The sequence below is a fragment of the Malus sylvestris genome, chromosome 5 (assembly GCF_916048215.2).
Source record: "Malus sylvestris chromosome 5, drMalSylv7.2, whole genome shotgun sequence".
Lineage (NCBI taxonomy): Eukaryota > Viridiplantae > Streptophyta > Magnoliopsida > Rosales > Rosaceae > Malus > Malus sylvestris.
The window spans coordinates 34,559,566-34,576,066 of NC_062264.1; the positions used below are offsets into that span (position 1 = coordinate 34,559,566).

General features: G+C 38.0%; 3 protein-coding genes and 1 pseudogene across 5 annotated transcripts; all 4 read right to left on the reverse strand.

The window, feature by feature from the left end:
* Positions 1-40: 40 nt before the first annotated feature.
* Positions 41-11,778, reverse strand: LOC126621148 (uncharacterized). The gene is made up of 5 exons (XM_050289551.1): positions 11,545-11,778; positions 9,974-10,580; positions 8,962-9,600; positions 8,774-8,875; positions 41-146 (listed from the first exon to the last, which is right to left on the reverse strand). The coding sequence occupies exons 2-3, from the start codon at positions 10,305-10,307 to the stop codon at positions 9,224-9,226; spliced, it is 711 nt and encodes a 236-aa protein (XP_050145508.1). The 5' UTR covers positions 10,308-10,580; positions 11,545-11,778; the 3' UTR covers positions 41-146; positions 8,774-8,875; positions 8,962-9,223.
* On the reverse strand, positions 1,489-4,946 carry LOC126621139 (G-type lectin S-receptor-like serine/threonine-protein kinase At4g27290). 3 transcript variants are annotated; one of them, XM_050289539.1, is made up of 7 exons: positions 3,594-4,946; positions 3,178-3,330; positions 2,950-3,080; positions 2,600-2,810; positions 2,259-2,496; positions 1,987-2,137; positions 1,489-1,897 (listed from the first exon to the last, which is right to left on the reverse strand). In XM_050289539.1, exons 1-7 carry the CDS (start codon positions 4,891-4,893, stop codon positions 1,595-1,597), a joined length of 2,487 nt encoding a protein of 828 aa, XP_050145496.1. In that variant the 5' UTR covers positions 4,894-4,946; the 3' UTR covers positions 1,489-1,594. The 3 variants fall into 3 exon arrangements, with proteins under 3 accessions (XP_050145496.1, XP_050145497.1, XP_050145495.1); XM_050289540.1 differs by having other exon boundaries at positions 1,489-1,780; positions 3,175-3,330; XM_050289538.1 differs by having other exon boundaries at positions 3,175-3,330.
* LOC126622817 (G-type lectin S-receptor-like serine/threonine-protein kinase SD1-1) lies at positions 5,751-8,122 on the reverse strand (annotated as a pseudogene).
* An 808-nt stretch (positions 11,779-12,586) lies between the features above and the next one.
* LOC126621143 (G-type lectin S-receptor-like serine/threonine-protein kinase At4g27290) lies at positions 12,587-16,045 on the reverse strand. Its single transcript, XM_050289545.1, has 7 exons — positions 14,692-16,045; positions 14,276-14,428; positions 14,048-14,178; positions 13,698-13,908; positions 13,357-13,594; positions 13,085-13,235; positions 12,587-12,995 (listed from the first exon to the last, which is right to left on the reverse strand). The coding sequence occupies exons 1-7, from the start codon at positions 15,989-15,991 to the stop codon at positions 12,693-12,695; spliced, it is 2,487 nt and encodes an 828-aa protein (XP_050145502.1). The 5' UTR covers positions 15,992-16,045; the 3' UTR covers positions 12,587-12,692.
* Between the last annotated feature and the right edge of the window lie 456 nt (positions 16,046-16,501).

The window sequence follows — 16,501 nt, forward strand, 5'->3', positions numbered from 1 at the left end:
CAGCATCGACCGGAAACACTCTTCCAAACACAAAACCAGCCTTGCAACCATATTTCTTCCAAGTATATTGTCCAAACGGGGTAGTCTTTGCTCATACAGAAGATTGAAAAATCCTTAAACACACTCGATGCAGCGACGAACGATTACTGTCTCCATTAAGATTTATCCAACTGTTAAAATGTTGAGTTTGTTTCAAAAATTGTATTACTTTTCTCCCCAATTTTCAAACAAGAGCCCATAAGACCAATTGGCAACAATTTGCAATCCAGATTTAGCGTCATTAATTGTTACCCATCAACTAATTCAATCCAAAACGTGGAAAAAAACTGGAACAATTTGTTTCCTTTACTTAATCTAATAAATATAGAAATGGTTCAAGAACACGGGAAATTCCCAATTCTCAAAACAAACAGAGAGAGAGAAAGAGAGAGAGAGAGAGAACTGACCTTCATTGGTAGAAAATGTTGCAGACGCCAGCCAACCCAGAAGAAAGTTAAATTCAGGGGAAGATTAGGGCTTTACAAAAGGGAGAGAGGAGAGGAACACACAACACAGTGCCTTTTTTCAATTTTTTTTAACAGTTACACTTTCATGGTGGATTTTACTTGCGGCAACCAAAACTTGGTGATGAGATGAAAATTTTGGATTTGGTAGTGACTGAAAACAGAAGTTGTCGAAAGCCATATCACCTACTCCATAAATTTTTCGTTCTGATCGGAATGGTTGGTACATCGTTTGTTTATATATAAATGGTAAGAAATTTTATTTTTTAAGTTATTAATTTTTTAATATATATATCTCATTATTTATATAATGATACGAATTGTATCATCTCGTATATCAGTTATATTGAAAAATTTCTTCTACTTGGACATGTCTTTCCACTTCTCATACTGGAGAAATTTATGTAAGAAGTAGCTAATGTTATTCACACATTTATTTTTATCTTTCAAACACCTTTGTTAATATTTGGCCTTGATTTTCTCCAATTTACTCCATCCGAGCAACGAATATTGAAAGAACATATGAGAAGTAAAAATAAGTATGTAAATAGCATAACCCTCTTTTTTATATACAAATGTTATTTTTTTAATTTGTTTTAGAGAATTCAACAAAACCGTCATAAATCATATTTTCATAGCACTTTTGTTGTTTTGTAAAAATTTTCAGAATTCATTTAAAACGTTTCGAAAATGTTCCAATTGATGAAACTTTGTTCTAGCCACATACTAAAATCTGTTAGAATTTTTCTCCATTGATTTTTTTTTCACCTTAAAAATGAACAATGTTTGGCCACTCAAGAATGAAAATGCCTCAGAAACAGTTCATAATACTTTCATCAATTCCTACCATATGTTTTTATATAGCTCAATGACTAAACAATATCATTTTTTTTTTTGCTGAAAAATCATCTTTACGAATCGATTTATAATATGACATTTCTGATCATATTCACAAACTTTTGTGAATTGGCCTAAAGAGTGTAGCTATGTGACAATGACTTATATAACATTGCCTCCCGATTGAAGAAGTTATAGGAAAATCAAGAGACAAAATAAAGACGAAAATGTGTACGAAAATTATTTCCAAAATTTTATCGAGCCTCGACTAGTGAAATAGTGACTTCATTAGCTGAGCATGCTTTAGAAGAATGACCGGCTTCGAGTTCACTCATATCCCTTTCACTGTAAAAACCAGGTTTTAGAGGTGGGGGCAATGCACCTTCACTACCCAACATTAGAACTGCGACTGACATGCTCGGCCTGTCTTCTGGATTCCTCTGCACACACAAAAGACCCACATGAATCGCTCTCACAACTTCATGCAGAGTGACGGAGTCCTCTATCGATGCATCAAGCAGTTCGAGAGGCCTGCCTTCTGTGTGTAGCATCCATGCCTAAAACACGAAAACTAGTGTACTTAGCAGAAGTAGCAGAGTCGAGCGATAAGAATTTTTAACTTAACATTTGATGCTGTCACACTCACATGTCCAAGAAGGTTGAGTTTGTGGTCTGGATGAGAGAATCCTCTATTTCTACTCCCACTCACTATCTCTAGCACCAGAACACCAAAGCTATAGACGTCGGACTTTATAGAGTAGAAACCATCAATTGCATATTCTGGGGACATGTAACCGCTGCAGACCAATGTGTCAAAAAATATTTTTATACGCAAAGAATCTAGACTTTCTAGTTTCTATTAGTGTTTTTAAAAATTCGTTAAAAAAGAGCTGTACAATTGTGTTTTAGGATACTTACTATGTTCCGACCACTTTCTTCGTTTCTGCTTTCGTTTCAATTCCTCCAAAGCTTCTAGCCAGGCCAAAGTCTGAGATTTTCGGGTTAAATTCACTGCCTAATAAAATGTTACTTGCTTTGAGATCTCTATGAATAACTCTCAATCTAGAATCTTGATGAAGATAGAGGAGCCCTCGAGCTATCCCATTAATAATTTCAAAGCGCTTCGGCCAGTCTAATAACATCCTTCTTGTTTGATCTGCAAAATATAATAATTCACAATTGTCAAAAAATACACCGTGCTAGGTTGCTAGCATAAGTGGACTAATCGAACTAAATGCAAGGTTTTTGAGTGGTCAAACCAAAAATAAAGAAGTCTAAGCTCTTGTTAGGCATGAACTCGTAGATCAATATCATCTCGTCTTCTTGAATGCAGCATCCAAGAAGCTTCACTAGATTCCTGTGCTGAAGTTTGGCAATATGTGTAACTTCATTCTTGAACTCATTGAGTCCTTGTCTAGAATTTTTTGAAAGCCTTTTCACTGCGATTGCTTGTCCATCTTCCATCGTACCCTAAAATCCATCAGCGTATGTTATGACCAAAATTCATATTTTGTAGTTTGCACACTACTTGTATCCATCATTCCATATTCTGACCAGAAGTACATGTATCTATACAACTTCGAAACTATGAAGGACTATCTAGTTTTACCTTAAAGACAGATCCGAAACCGCCTTCACCAAGTTTGTTTTCAATTGAAAAGTTACTTGTTGCAGAAACTATAGTCATCAAGTCAAATAACGGTAATTCCAGATCCTCATTTTGGCTGCGTCCCAGTTTTCCTACAAAGACGCAGTGACAAGTGAAAAAAATTCCCTATACAACTGAACTATGTAGTTTGGAAAGAAGAGGGGCACAATAGTACAACCAACTTACCACCTTTTTGGTGCTGCTTCTTCCAAACATAAAACAACAGAGCAAGGCCCAGGATCAGTAATCCGGTAGACAACACAATAGTGCTTATTATGATTCTCATTTTCTTTTCATTGGATTCAGAGTATTTAGCATTGATCTTTGTATCGTCTTCATGATCTACAAATGATATTTTTGAAGACAGAAAATCTATGAGTCGGAGAGTAATAAACAAATAAATAAAAACTGTATAATGTCTATCATCCAACTAATAGTTTCTAGTTTGTGAGACAATTCTAAAAGAAGATATTGCTAATTGTGTCAACATTCAAAGTTAAAACTGTTAGAATTAGTACAATGTTTCACTTCGTTATGTCTTGACTTTGTTTCGAGCATATGATTATGACTAAATGCATAGTCACCAAAAGGTGTTTTTTACGTACCTTGTTCTGCTGCGGCCATTCTTATATAAATATCTTGCCCGTTTTCAGCAGTGTATCTTATATCAATTAGATCACCGTACCACAGCAAGCACCCAGTTCCTCCATCCCGGATATCCAAATTTGTATAAGCCGTGCAGGAGCAGTTCTTCATGCACGCCATCTCACATTCGTTGAGGTTCATACTTTTGTTATGCCAGGATTGTTCTGTGCTAGGCAATTTCACCCCCGAGTACTTTTGGAACACATCTCCAGTGCAATTTAGAGAAGTCTTTCTCACACAGCCATGAGACCAATCCACCAAATCCCATTCTTTCGGGAACTTTGGTGTAAATCCTTTCAAACAGCTACAAACCGGGGACTCTTCAATGTTACATGCACCATGTACACCACACAATGCATAGTTTACACAGTCATCAATTTTGGCTGATTGGTAAAGAACCCAACCTTTGGTTCTATCAATCCATGTGTAGCGCTGCACAAGTCCATCTGAAGTTAACACCACCCTCGAAAAGATTGAGCTGTTGTGAAGCTTGTAACTGTAGTACATTTCATCAGGCTCAGAAACAAAAATGTATGTGAATATAGGGTTTGGATTGAACTGAGGGCTTCCACTGAACCCTACTCCATTCCATGGTCCAGTCCGATATTTAATGACCGAACCTTCCCTCACAAATAATTCTGCATATCCTTTGGGACCAAGTTGAGATGTACGATTTCCTTGAGAAGGATCCTGAGGACTTTTCCACGATCTAAGATGCCAATTGAAGCCTGTAACTGTGTTCCTACCAATCTTCATACCTGGTAAGAATGTATCGCCAGGGTAATCAAAACTTTGCCACAGAAAGTTCTCAGAGTCATCATCACTCCTATCTATCACGACAAGATTACCCGAATCCAAAAGACGTGCCACTGGATTCTGTGCAGTTCTCGATGTGTTGGAGGACCAAACTGTGCTCATGTTGTGGTTGAGGACAAGAATTCCGGGGTTGGTGACCTTCAAAACGCCGGACAAATCAGCGAGGGGCTTGTCTCTGTTGGCAACCCATACAATGGTTGTAACAGATATCTGCTTGTACCATATCGCCACGTACCGTCTATTAGGAGCATCAGGATAGTAAAATCCTAGCTCAAACGTACCGCCAGTTGAAACTACAGTCTCACCGTCTCTAATGGACTGAAATGTACTCGTGGCGTCATCAGCTGTGGAGAATACTGCTGCGACCATGAGCAGCAAAGAAGAGTAGAAAAGAAGCAAGCACATCTTAGCTAAAGCTTTTGACGGATTTTTCATAAACTTCATGGGAAAGCACTGAATATTGAATGTTTCAATCGTCCACTGAATATTGAATGTTTCAATCGTCCGTATATACTTTCTACATGTGTGATTTGAATGTTTGTCCGTATATACTTTTCGTGCAAGCAACCAATCATTTTCAAGTTCAATATTTCACTATGACAACTGAGAAAGTTGTCTTCAATCCGAAGTAGACTTCGCATTCGGTTAAGAATGATGTTGTCGTAGCCGGATATTTCACTATGACAACTAAGATATTTTCATCTAGTAGAAAATATCCGAATTAATATGTGGTCATATCCAGTTCCCTCGGCTCAAAGGAAACTTAAATGTCTGATTGGTGTACTCTTTCGCATTAGTCTTGTATTCGATATCGTTTTCTTTCCTTTTCAATTCTTGTAATTCACGATTAATCCCACGCTAGAAAGTTTCAATAAGAGAGTCTTCGTTGGGCGATAATAGTCCCTATAACTGGTTGTATGGTCATTGTGTCTATCTCCCAAATCACGTTAATTTTTTTCATTTCAAAGTCAATATGTTACACATGTTATGGATTAATTTGGTACCCTGTCATTTTCTTTAGTTTATATTTTGGCGGGACTTGTTCAGAATGATTCCAGGACGACTGACTTCTATTTCTTATGCCGCTGTATCTACCATTCCCTGCGGATTTTCTTGGTTGCTGATTCTTGGTTGCTGATTTTGGTTGTGTTTTGCAGCTTTGTTTGCTTTGTTGTTTGCCTTATTACCTTTCATGCTGGACTTTTTTTTGAACCGTGTTTAATTAAGTTGTGCCGAAAAGAAAAAAACCATTACTTCATCCCATACTGCAGTAAACATTAGAAAATACAGTGGACAATCTGTTGAATCCAAATCACAGTAATTCAAATGTATTATCTAATCAGATTGAATTCCTCTCCAATCGAGTCACCGCTGATATCAGAGCAAAGCATATGTAAGGCAAGAAAATGCATAAGCAGGATTACTCGAGAAATATCTGATCAACTTAACTCACTTCAATAGACATCAGATCAAGTTATGATGAAATAAACAGCAACATGAAATATGAACTATCGAGCCTCGAGTACGGTAAAAGTGTCCTCCTTAGCTAAAAAAGCTGTAACCTTGTTTGCACAAGGATCGACTTTGTTGTCATCTAGATCCCTTTCACTGTAAAAACCAGGTTTTTCCGGTTCAGGCAATGCACTTTCACCACTCAACATCAGAACTGCAGCTGGCATGCTTGGCCTATCTGCCGGATTTCACTGCACGCATAAAAGACCCACATGGATCGACCGCAAAACTTCATGTGGATTACTGGAGTCTCCTACTCATGTATCGAGCATTTCAATGGACTTGCCTTCTGTGTATAAATTCCATGCCTAAAAGATCACAACCACCAATCGTACTGAATAAATAGAAGTATAGAGAATCAAGTAAAAACAAATAATAATGCTAGACAAACCACATTTTAGATCTTAAGTGGAATCGAATCCATTTTTTACATGAATTGTCGTCACCAGTTGTTAATAGAGAAGTCACTGTCACAGTAGTACTTCATTAGCTGATGCAGTCAGAATATAGTCCCTCTAGTATTATTCGACGAAAAATGATCAACTTGACAGCTGACACTTACATGTCCATGCAGGTTAAGGCTGTGGTTTGGATGAGAAAATCCTCTGTTTCTTTTCCCTTCACTATCTCAAGCACCATAACACCAAAACTATACATGTCAGATTTTATCAAGTAGAACCCATCGATCGCATATTCTGGGGACATGTAACCACTGCAAAGCAATGTGTCAAAACCTACATTTTACAAGCCAGGTATATAGAATGTCTGATTGTACTTTTACATTATTTACTATGTTCTTCCAACCACTTTATTTATCGCTGCTGTAGTTTCATTTCCTCCAAAACTTCTTGCCAGGCCAAAGTCTGAAATTTTGGGGTTAAATTCACCGTCTAATAGAATGTTGCCGGCTTTGAGATCTCGATGAATTACTCTCAGTCTAGAATCTTAATGAAGATAGAGGAGCCGCCGAGCAATCCCATTAATAATGTCAAAACGCTTAGGCCAATCTAGTAAGATGCTTTTTCTTTGATCTGCAAAATAGTACATAATAGTAGCATATCACAATAAAACAGTCTTATACTTTCCCTTCCGTTACACAGCCAATCGACAAAGGATCATAGGAAGTTTACAAATGGGAAACAAACCGAAAATAAAGAAGTCTAAGCTTTTGTTAGGCATGAACTCGTAGATCAGCATCATCTTCTTGAATGCTGCATCCTAGAAGCCTCACTAGATTCCAGCGCTGAAGTTTGGCAATATGTGTAACCTCATTCTTTAACCGGTTGAGTCCTTGCCTCGAATGTTTCAATAGACTTTTCACAGCTATTTCTTGTCCATCCATCAGTGTACCCTGAAATTCATCAGCACGTATCATGATCAAAATTCATACTACTAGCTAACTGTATCTGTTACTCTTCCTAAAGTGACATGCTCAAATGTCAAGCTAATTGTTGTGCGGACTGTGATTTCACCTTATAGACAGATCCAAAGCCACCCTCCTCAACTTTATTGTGGTTTGAAAAATCATTGGTAGCACAAATCACAGTGCCCAAGTCAAATAATGGTAACTCCAGATCTTCCCTTTGGTCCGATCTCGGTTTTCCTGCAAAGCACATAGTGAAGTAAATTGTGTACCATGGAACTGAACTTAGAAAACGGAGGGGTAGAAGAGTAGAAACTCAAATAGCTTACCATCTTGTTGGTGCTTCTTCTTCTGAAAACGTAAGAGGAGGGCTCGGCCCAGGATTAAAAGTCCAGCAGACAACACAGTACTGGTTACTACAATTCTCGTTTTCTTCACTTTGGATTTTGCATTGTCTGCTTGAAGTGGTAATGAAGTATTTGAAGGCAGAAAATTAATAAGGAATTATAAAAAAGAATAAACACCACCATACCTGGTTCAGATGCAGCCAATCTTATTCTTATGTATATATCTTGCCCATTTCCATTGAAAGTTCTTGAGCAGCCACTTCCTCTTGCCCTGATATCCAAATTTGCAAAAGCTGTGCAGGAGCAGTTTTCAGTGGAGTCATTCTCATACAGGCATATGTTGCACCCTGACAGGCCCCTTTTTGTTGAAAATTTGGTCTAAATCCTTCCAAGCAACCACATAGCGGGGAGTTATCAATATTACACGCACCATTTGGCCCACATATTCCATAGTTGTCACATGTATCAGCCGGTGTTCCTAGTAAAACTTCCCAAACTTGGGCTCTATTAATCCAGTTGTAGCTCCTCACACTCCCGTCTTGTGTCAACACAGGAAATGCCCAATTCTCAAATAAAATTGCTTAAAGTTCTGCAAAATGAAGACTACATGTTACAGCATCGACCAGAAACACTCGTCCAAACACTAAACCAACCTTGCAACCATATTTCTTCCAAGTATATTGTCCAAACGGGGTAATCTTTGCTCATACAGAAGATTGAAAATCCTTAAACACACTCGATGCAGCGACAAACGATTACTGTCTCCATTAAGATTTATGCAACTGTTAAAATGTTGGGTTTGTTTCAAAAATTGCATTACTTTTCTCCGCAATTTACAAACAAGCAAATCATAAGTGACAAGAGCCCATAAGACCAATTGGCAACAATTTGCAATCCAGATTTTTAGCTTCATTTATTGCTACCCATCAACTAACTCAATTCAAAAAGTGGAAAAAAAAAACTGGAACAATTTGTTTCCTTTACTTCCATCTAATAAATATAGAAATGGTTCAAGAACACGGGCAATGCCCAATTCTCAAAACAAACACAGAAATAGAGAGAGAGAGAGAGAGAGAGAGAGAGAGAGAGAGAGAGAACTGACCTTTATTGGTAGAAAATGTTGCAGAAGCCAGCCAACCCAGAAGAAAGTTAATTCAGGGGAAGATTATCGTCACCAGATGTTAATAGAGAAGTCACTGTCACACTGTATATCATTAGCTAATGCAGTCAGAATACAGTCCCTCTAACATAATTCGACGAAAAATTATCAACTTGACAGCTAGCACTTACATGTCCTAGCAGGTTGAGGCTGTGGCCTGGATGAGAAAATCCTTTGTTTCTCTTCCCATTCACCATCCGAAAGCTGTGCTGCTGGATTCGACTCAGATGTTGGTGTGTTCGAGGACCAAACGCTTGTCTTGTTAGTATCAACAAGGACAAGAATTCCAGGGATGGTGACCGTGCGTAGACCTGATGAATCAGTGGTGTGTCTCGGTTGGCTACCCATACGAACTTTTTTACTTGATCGCTAGAATGGGACTTACAATTACAATTAACCGAGTGTTGACTGGCCAGCCTGTCCAGGTTCAGATAGACTTAACTCCATATCATGAGTAGCTGTCCAACCAGGTTCATAGGCTTCAAGGAAACCGATCTTTGCCTTGTCGGGGAGATCATGGGAATGAACAAATGGCACCTCGTTTGGCCACCCAATCTCCATTCTTATATTGGCAAAGGGGCTATCAAGTGTCTGAATGTGATTCTCACACTCCTTCAGGTTGCAGAACCTCAGCTTGATTCCCTTCTTGTCTGCAATGTCTTGAACCCTTTCCATCAGGACTCTCTGGACCTCGACCCACAATCTCTTGGAAGGTGGCAGAGGTTTGGTTCTTTCACCCTTTCTCCTCCTCAACAAAGGCTTCATAGATCCTGTTCCAGCATTTCATCGATCCAAGGACCTGCTGTTAAAAGCTTCTCACATAAGAGATACACATAAACACGTGCAATCCAATATCAAGAGGACTCAAGAGACGGATATAATTTTTAGAAGATAAAACTAGATTGAAGATCCTTGTTATGACAGCAGAAAGGCGAAAACTATTAAGTAGTTGATGATTACTATCAATAGAGTTGGACTTAATTTAGCTTATACATTGAACTTATTTTTAGTGTGTGCATGTGCTTCAGTCAGTAAGACCAATCCTAATTAAAGTTAGCTGTCATTAAAAAAATTGCATTCATGAAATCAATTTACAGTATGTAACAAGCAGGCAATTGGTAAAGAAGATTAAATGCAGCATACCATCTTGTGCTGCATGGAAATTGGAACTTTGGAAACTGTGTCTGTTAAAGAGTTGATTGGTGGGGTGAGATCTCTGCATAAAGTCATCAACCGCTACTGGAAGCTGGAACTGAGCTTCAACCCCATGACCAGCAGCTCTCATCTCTGAACAACTAAGATTGGTCATGGATTTAGGCATGAATTTAAAAGCCAAAGAACATCGCCCAAACAAGTTGCTCTGTGTATTAGCAGTCTCCGTTCTCTGCAGTGCAGGGTTAACATATCCTGCAGTTGCCTGATAGAGTGCGAGTCCAGGGTAAACAATAGCTTCTTGAGGACCAGTCACGAGGGTCATTGTTATTAACCATATCTGCAGCTGGGTATGATGCTTTCTGGTGGAAGTAGAGGCGAGCCGAATCTAAACCCGACCTCAAAAGAGCCCCATCACTCACTGGAAAACTGAATGATGGCAGCAGAATAGAGTGCTAGTGATTGTGACAAAGTTGAAACGGATAGTTTGTAAGATTCTGATGGAAGGCCTTCAGCAGGTGCCAGATCAGTTAGCTTCACACGACCTAGAGATGGCAGGCCATGACTTGCCATGAAACCCTTTGGGTATACTTGCTACCTGATTTTGAAGAGAGGCACAGGTTACCACTGACATAACTCAAAATTAATAAACTGAAAACAGCATAATCATTCATCAATCAGAATCTCCTCTTTTTTTTCTTATGAGAATTTAGGAACTCCTTGACCCTTAAGCCGAAGCCACAAAAACTAAACCATCTACGTACTGCAAAGAAAGAAAGTATATGAAGCATAAATATATACGTACAAATACATGTGTGTACATATATGAACATTTTATATTGAAAAAGTGCTCTCCTAAGGTCCTTAAAAAAGTCAAGCTGCTCAACTATTGATCGTATATATACGCTAGAAATGCAAGATCTATGATACTTTGCATGCCAAGGGGACATTTGACCTATGTATAGATAAAGTTAGAAACTAAGTTTTTCCAATTACTAGTAATCTCGTTAGTCAGGAAATTGAAGTGATGTCCAAAATCTGCCACAATGTCATCTAAACTCAACACAAAAAAAATAAAATTGCTGAACAGTTCTGCAAGATGAAGACTAAATGCTACAGCATCGACCGGAAACACTCTTCCAAACACAAAACCAGCCTTGCAACCATATTTCTTCCAAGTATATTGTCCAAACGGGGTAGTCTTTGCTCATACAGAAGATTGAAAAATCCTTAAACACACTCGATGCAGCGACGAACGATTACTGTCTCCATTAAGATTTATCCAACTGTTAAAATGTTGAGTTTGTTTCAAAAATTGTATTACTTTTCTCCCCAATTTTCAAACAAGAGCCCATAAGACCAATTGGCAACAATTTGCAATCCAGATTTAGCGTCATTAATTGTTACCCATCAACTAATTCAATCCAAAACGTGGAAAAAAACTGGAACAATTTGTTTCCTTTACTTAATCTAATAAATATAGAAATGGTTCAAGAACACGGGAAATTCCCAATTCTCAAAACAAACAGAGAGAGAGAAAGAGAGAGAGAGAGAGAACTGACCTTCATTGGTAGAAAATGTTGCAGACGCCAGCCAACCCAGAAGAAAGTTAAATTCAGGGGAAGATTAGGGCTTTACAAAAGGGAGAGAGGAGAGGAACACACAACACAGTGCCTTTTTTCAATTTTTTTTAACAGTTACACTTTCATGGTGGATTTTACTTGCGGCAACCAAAACTTGGTGATGAGATGAAAATTTTGGATTTGGTAGTGACTGAAAACAGAAGTTGTCGAAAGCCATATCACCTACTCCATAAATTTTTCGTTCTGATCGGAATGGTTGGTACATCGTTTGTTTATATATAAATGGTAAGAAATTTTATTTTTTAAGTTATTAATTTTTTAATATATATATCTCATTATTTATATAATGATACGAATTGTATCATCTCGTATATCAGTTATATTGAAAAATTTCTTCTACTTGGACATGTCTTTCCACTTCTCATACTGGAGAAATTTATGTAAGAAGTAGCTAATGTTATTCACACATTTATTTTTATCTTTCAAACACCTTTGTTAATATTTGGCCTTGATTTTCTCCAATTTACTCCATCCGAGCAACGAATATTGAAAGAACATATGAGAAGTAAAAATAAGTATGTAAATAGCATAACCCTCTTTTTTATATACAAATGTTATTTTTTTAATTTGTTTTAGAGAATTCAACAAAACCGTCATAAATCATATTTTCATAGCACTTTTGTTGTTTTGTAAAAATTTTCAGAATTCATTTAAAACGTTTCGAAAATGTTCCAATTGATGAAACTTTGTTCTAGCCACATACTAAAATCTGTTAGAATTTTTCTCCATTGATTTTTTTTTCACCTTAAAAATGAACAATGTTTGGCCACTCAAGAATGAAAATGCCTCAGAAACAGTTCATAATACTTTCATCAATTCCTACCATATGTTTTTATATAGCTCAATGACTAAACAATATCATTTTTTTTTTTGCTGAAAAATCATCTTTACGAATCGATTTATAATATGACATTTCTGATCATATTCACAAACTTTTGTGAATTGGCCTAAAGAGTGTAGCTATGTGACAATGACTTATATAACATTGCCTCCCGATTGAAGAAGTTATAGGAAAATCAAGAGACAAAATAAAGACGAAAATGTGTACGAAAATTATTTCCAAAATTTTATCGAGCCTCGACTAGTGAAATAGTGACTTCATTAGCTGAGCATGCTTTAGAAGAATGACCGGCTTCGAGTTCACTCATATCCCTTTCACTGTAAAAACCAGGTTTTAGAGGTGGGGGCAATGCACCTTCACTACCCAACATTAGAACTGCGACTGACATGCTCGGCCTGTCTTCTGGATTCCTCTGCACACACAAAAGACCCACATGAATCGCTCTCACAACTTCATGCAGAGTGACGGAGTCCTCTATCGATGCATCAAGCAGTTCGAGAGGCCTGCCTTCTGTGTGTAGCATCCATGCCTAAAACACGAAAACTAGTGTACTTAGCAGAAGTAGCAGAGTCGAGCGATAAGAATTTTTAACTTAACATTTGATGCTGTCACACTCACATGTCCAAGAAGGTTGAGTTTGTGGTCTGGATGAGAGAATCCTCTATTTCTACTCCCACTCACTATCTCTAGCACCAGAACACCAAAGCTATAGACGTCGGACTTTATAGAGTAGAAACCATCAATTGCATATTCTGGGGACATGTAACCGCTGCAGACCAATGTGTCAAAAAATATTTTTATACGCAAAGAATCTAGACTTTCTAGTTTCTATTAGTGTTTTTAAAAATTCGTTAAAAAAGAGCTGTACAATTGTGTTTTAGGATACTTACTATGTTCCGACCACTTTCTTCGTTTCTGCTTTCGTTTCAATTCCTCCAAAGCTTCTAGCCAGGCCAAAGTCTGAGATTTTCGGGTTAAATTCACTGCCTAATAAAATGTTACTTGCTTTGAGATCTCTATGAATAACTCTCAATCTAGAATCTTGATGAAGATAGAGGAGCCCTCGAGCTATCCCATTAATAATTTCAAAGCGCTTCGGCCAGTCTAATAACATCCTTCTTGTTTGATCTGCAAAATATAATAATTCACAATTGTCAAAAAATACACCGTGCTAGGTTGCTAGCATAAGTGGACTAATCGAACTAAATGCAAGGTTTTTGAGTGGTCAAACCAAAAATAAAGAAGTCTAAGCTCTTGTTAGGCATGAACTCGTAGATCAATATCATCTCGTCTTCTTGAATGCAGCATCCAAGAAGCTTCACTAGATTCCTGTGCTGAAGTTTGGCAATATGTGTAACTTCATTCTTGAACTCATTGAGTCCTTGTCTAGAATTTTTTGAAAGCCTTTTCACTGCGATTGCTTGTCCATCTTCCATCGTACCCTAAAATCCATCAGCGTATGTTATGACCAAAATTCATATTTTGTAGTTTGCACACTACTTGTATCCATCATTCCATATTCTGACCAGAAGTACATGTATCTATACAACTTCGAAACTATGAAGGACTATCTAGTTTTACCTTAAAGACAGATCCGAAACCGCCTTCACCAAGTTTGTTTTCAATTGAAAAGTTACTTGTTGCAGAAACTATAGTCATCAAGTCAAATAACGGTAATTCCAGATCCTCATTTTGGCTGCGTCCCAGTTTTCCTACAAAGACGCAGTGACAAGTGAAAAAAATTCCCTATACAACTGAACTATGTAGTTTGGAAAGAAGAGGGGCACAATAGTACAACCAACTTACCACCTTTTTGGTGCTGCTTCTTCCAAACATAAAACAACAGAGCAAGGCCCAGGATCAGTAATCCGGTAGACAACACAATAGTGCTTATTATGATTCTCATTTTCTTTTCATTGGATTCAGAGTATTTAGCATTGATCTTTGTATCGTCTTCATGATCTACAAATGATATTTTTGAAGACAGAAAATCTATGAGTCGGAGAGTAATAAACAAATAAATAAAAACTGTATAATGTCTATCATCCAACTAATAGTTTCTAGTTTGTGAGACAATTCTAAAAGAAGATATTGCTAATTGTGTCAACATTCAAAGTTAAAACTGTTAGAATTAGTACAATGTTTCACTTCGTTATGTCTTGACTTTGTTTCGAGCATATGATTATGACTAAATGCATAGTCACCAAAAGGTGTTTTTTACGTACCTTGTTCTGCTGCGGCCATTCTTATATAAATATCTTGCCCGTTTTCAGCAGTGTATCTTATATCAATTAGATCACCGTACCACAGCAAGCACCCAGTTCCTCCATCCCGGATATCCAAATTTGTATAAGCCGTGCAGGAGCAGTTCTTCATGCACGCCATCTCACATTCGTTGAGGTTCATACTTTTGTTATGCCAGGATTGTTCTGTGCTAGGCAATTTCACCCCCGAGTACTTTTGGAACACATCTCCAGTGCAATTTAGAGAAGTCTTTCTCACACAGCCATGAGACCAATCCACCAAATCCCATTCTTTCGGGAACTTTGGTGTAAATCCTTTCAAACAGCTACAAACCGGGGACTCTTCAATGTTACATGCACCATGTACACCACACAATGCATAGTTTACACAGTCATCAATTTTGGCTGATTGGTAAAGAACCCAACCTTTGGTTCTATCAATCCATGTGTAGCGCTGCACAAGTCCATCTGAAGTTAACACCACCCTCGAAAAGATTGAGCTGTTGTGAAGCTTGTAACTGTAGTACATTTCATCAGGCTCAGAAACAAAAATGTATGTGAATATAGGGTTTGGATTGAACTGAGGGCTTCCACTGAACCCTACTCCATTCCATGGTCCAGTCCGATATTTAATGACCGAACCTTCCCTCACAAATAATTCTGCATATCCTTTGGGACCAAGTTGAGATGTACGATTTCCTTGAGAAGGATCCTGAGGACTTTTCCACGATCTAAGATGCCAATTGAAGCCTGTAACTGTGTTCCTACCAATCTTCATACCTGGTAAGAATGTATCGCCAGGGTAATCAAAACTTTGCCACAGAAAGTTCTCAGAGTCATCATCACTCCTATCTATCACGACAAGATTACCCGAATCCAAAAGACGTGCCACTGGATTCTGTGCAGTTCTCGATGTGTTGGAGGACCAAACTGTGCTCATGTTGTGGTTGAGGACAAGAATTCCGGGGTTGGTGACCTTCAAAACGCCGGACAAATCAGCGAGGGGCTTGTCTCTGTTGGCAACCCATACAATGGTTGTAACAGATATCTGCTTGTACCATATCGCCACGTACCGTCTATTAGGAGCATCAGGATAGTAAAATCCTAGCTCAAACGTACCGCCAGTTGAAACTACAGTCTCACCGTCTCTAATGGACTGAAATGTACTCGTGGCGTCATCAGCTGTGGAGAATACTGCTGCGACCATGAGCAGCAAAGAAGAGTAGAAAAGAAGCAAGCACATCTTAGCTAAAGCTTTTGACGGATTTTTCATAAACTTCATGGGAAAGCACTGAATATTGAATGTTTCAATCGTCCACTGAATATTGAATGTTTCAATCGTCCGTATATACTTTCTACATGTGTGATTTGAATGTTTGTCCGTATATACTTTTCGTGCAAGCAACCAATCATTTTCAAGTTCAATATTTCACTATGACAACTGAGAAAGTTGTCTTCAATCCGAAGTAGACTTCGCATTCGGTTAAGAATGATGTTGTCGTAGCCGGATATTTCACTATGACAACTAAGATATTTTCATCTAGTAGAAAATATCCGAATTAATATGTGGTCATATCCAGTTCCCTCGGCTCAAAGGAAACTTAAATGTCTGATTGGTGTACTCTTTCGCATTAGTCTTGTATTCGATATCGTTTTCTTTCCTTTTCAATTCTTGTAATTCACGATTAATCCCACGCTAGAAAGTTTCAATAAGAGAGTCTTCGTTGGGCGATAATAGTCCCTATAACTGGTTGTATGGTCATTGTGTCTATCTCCCAAATCACGTTAATTT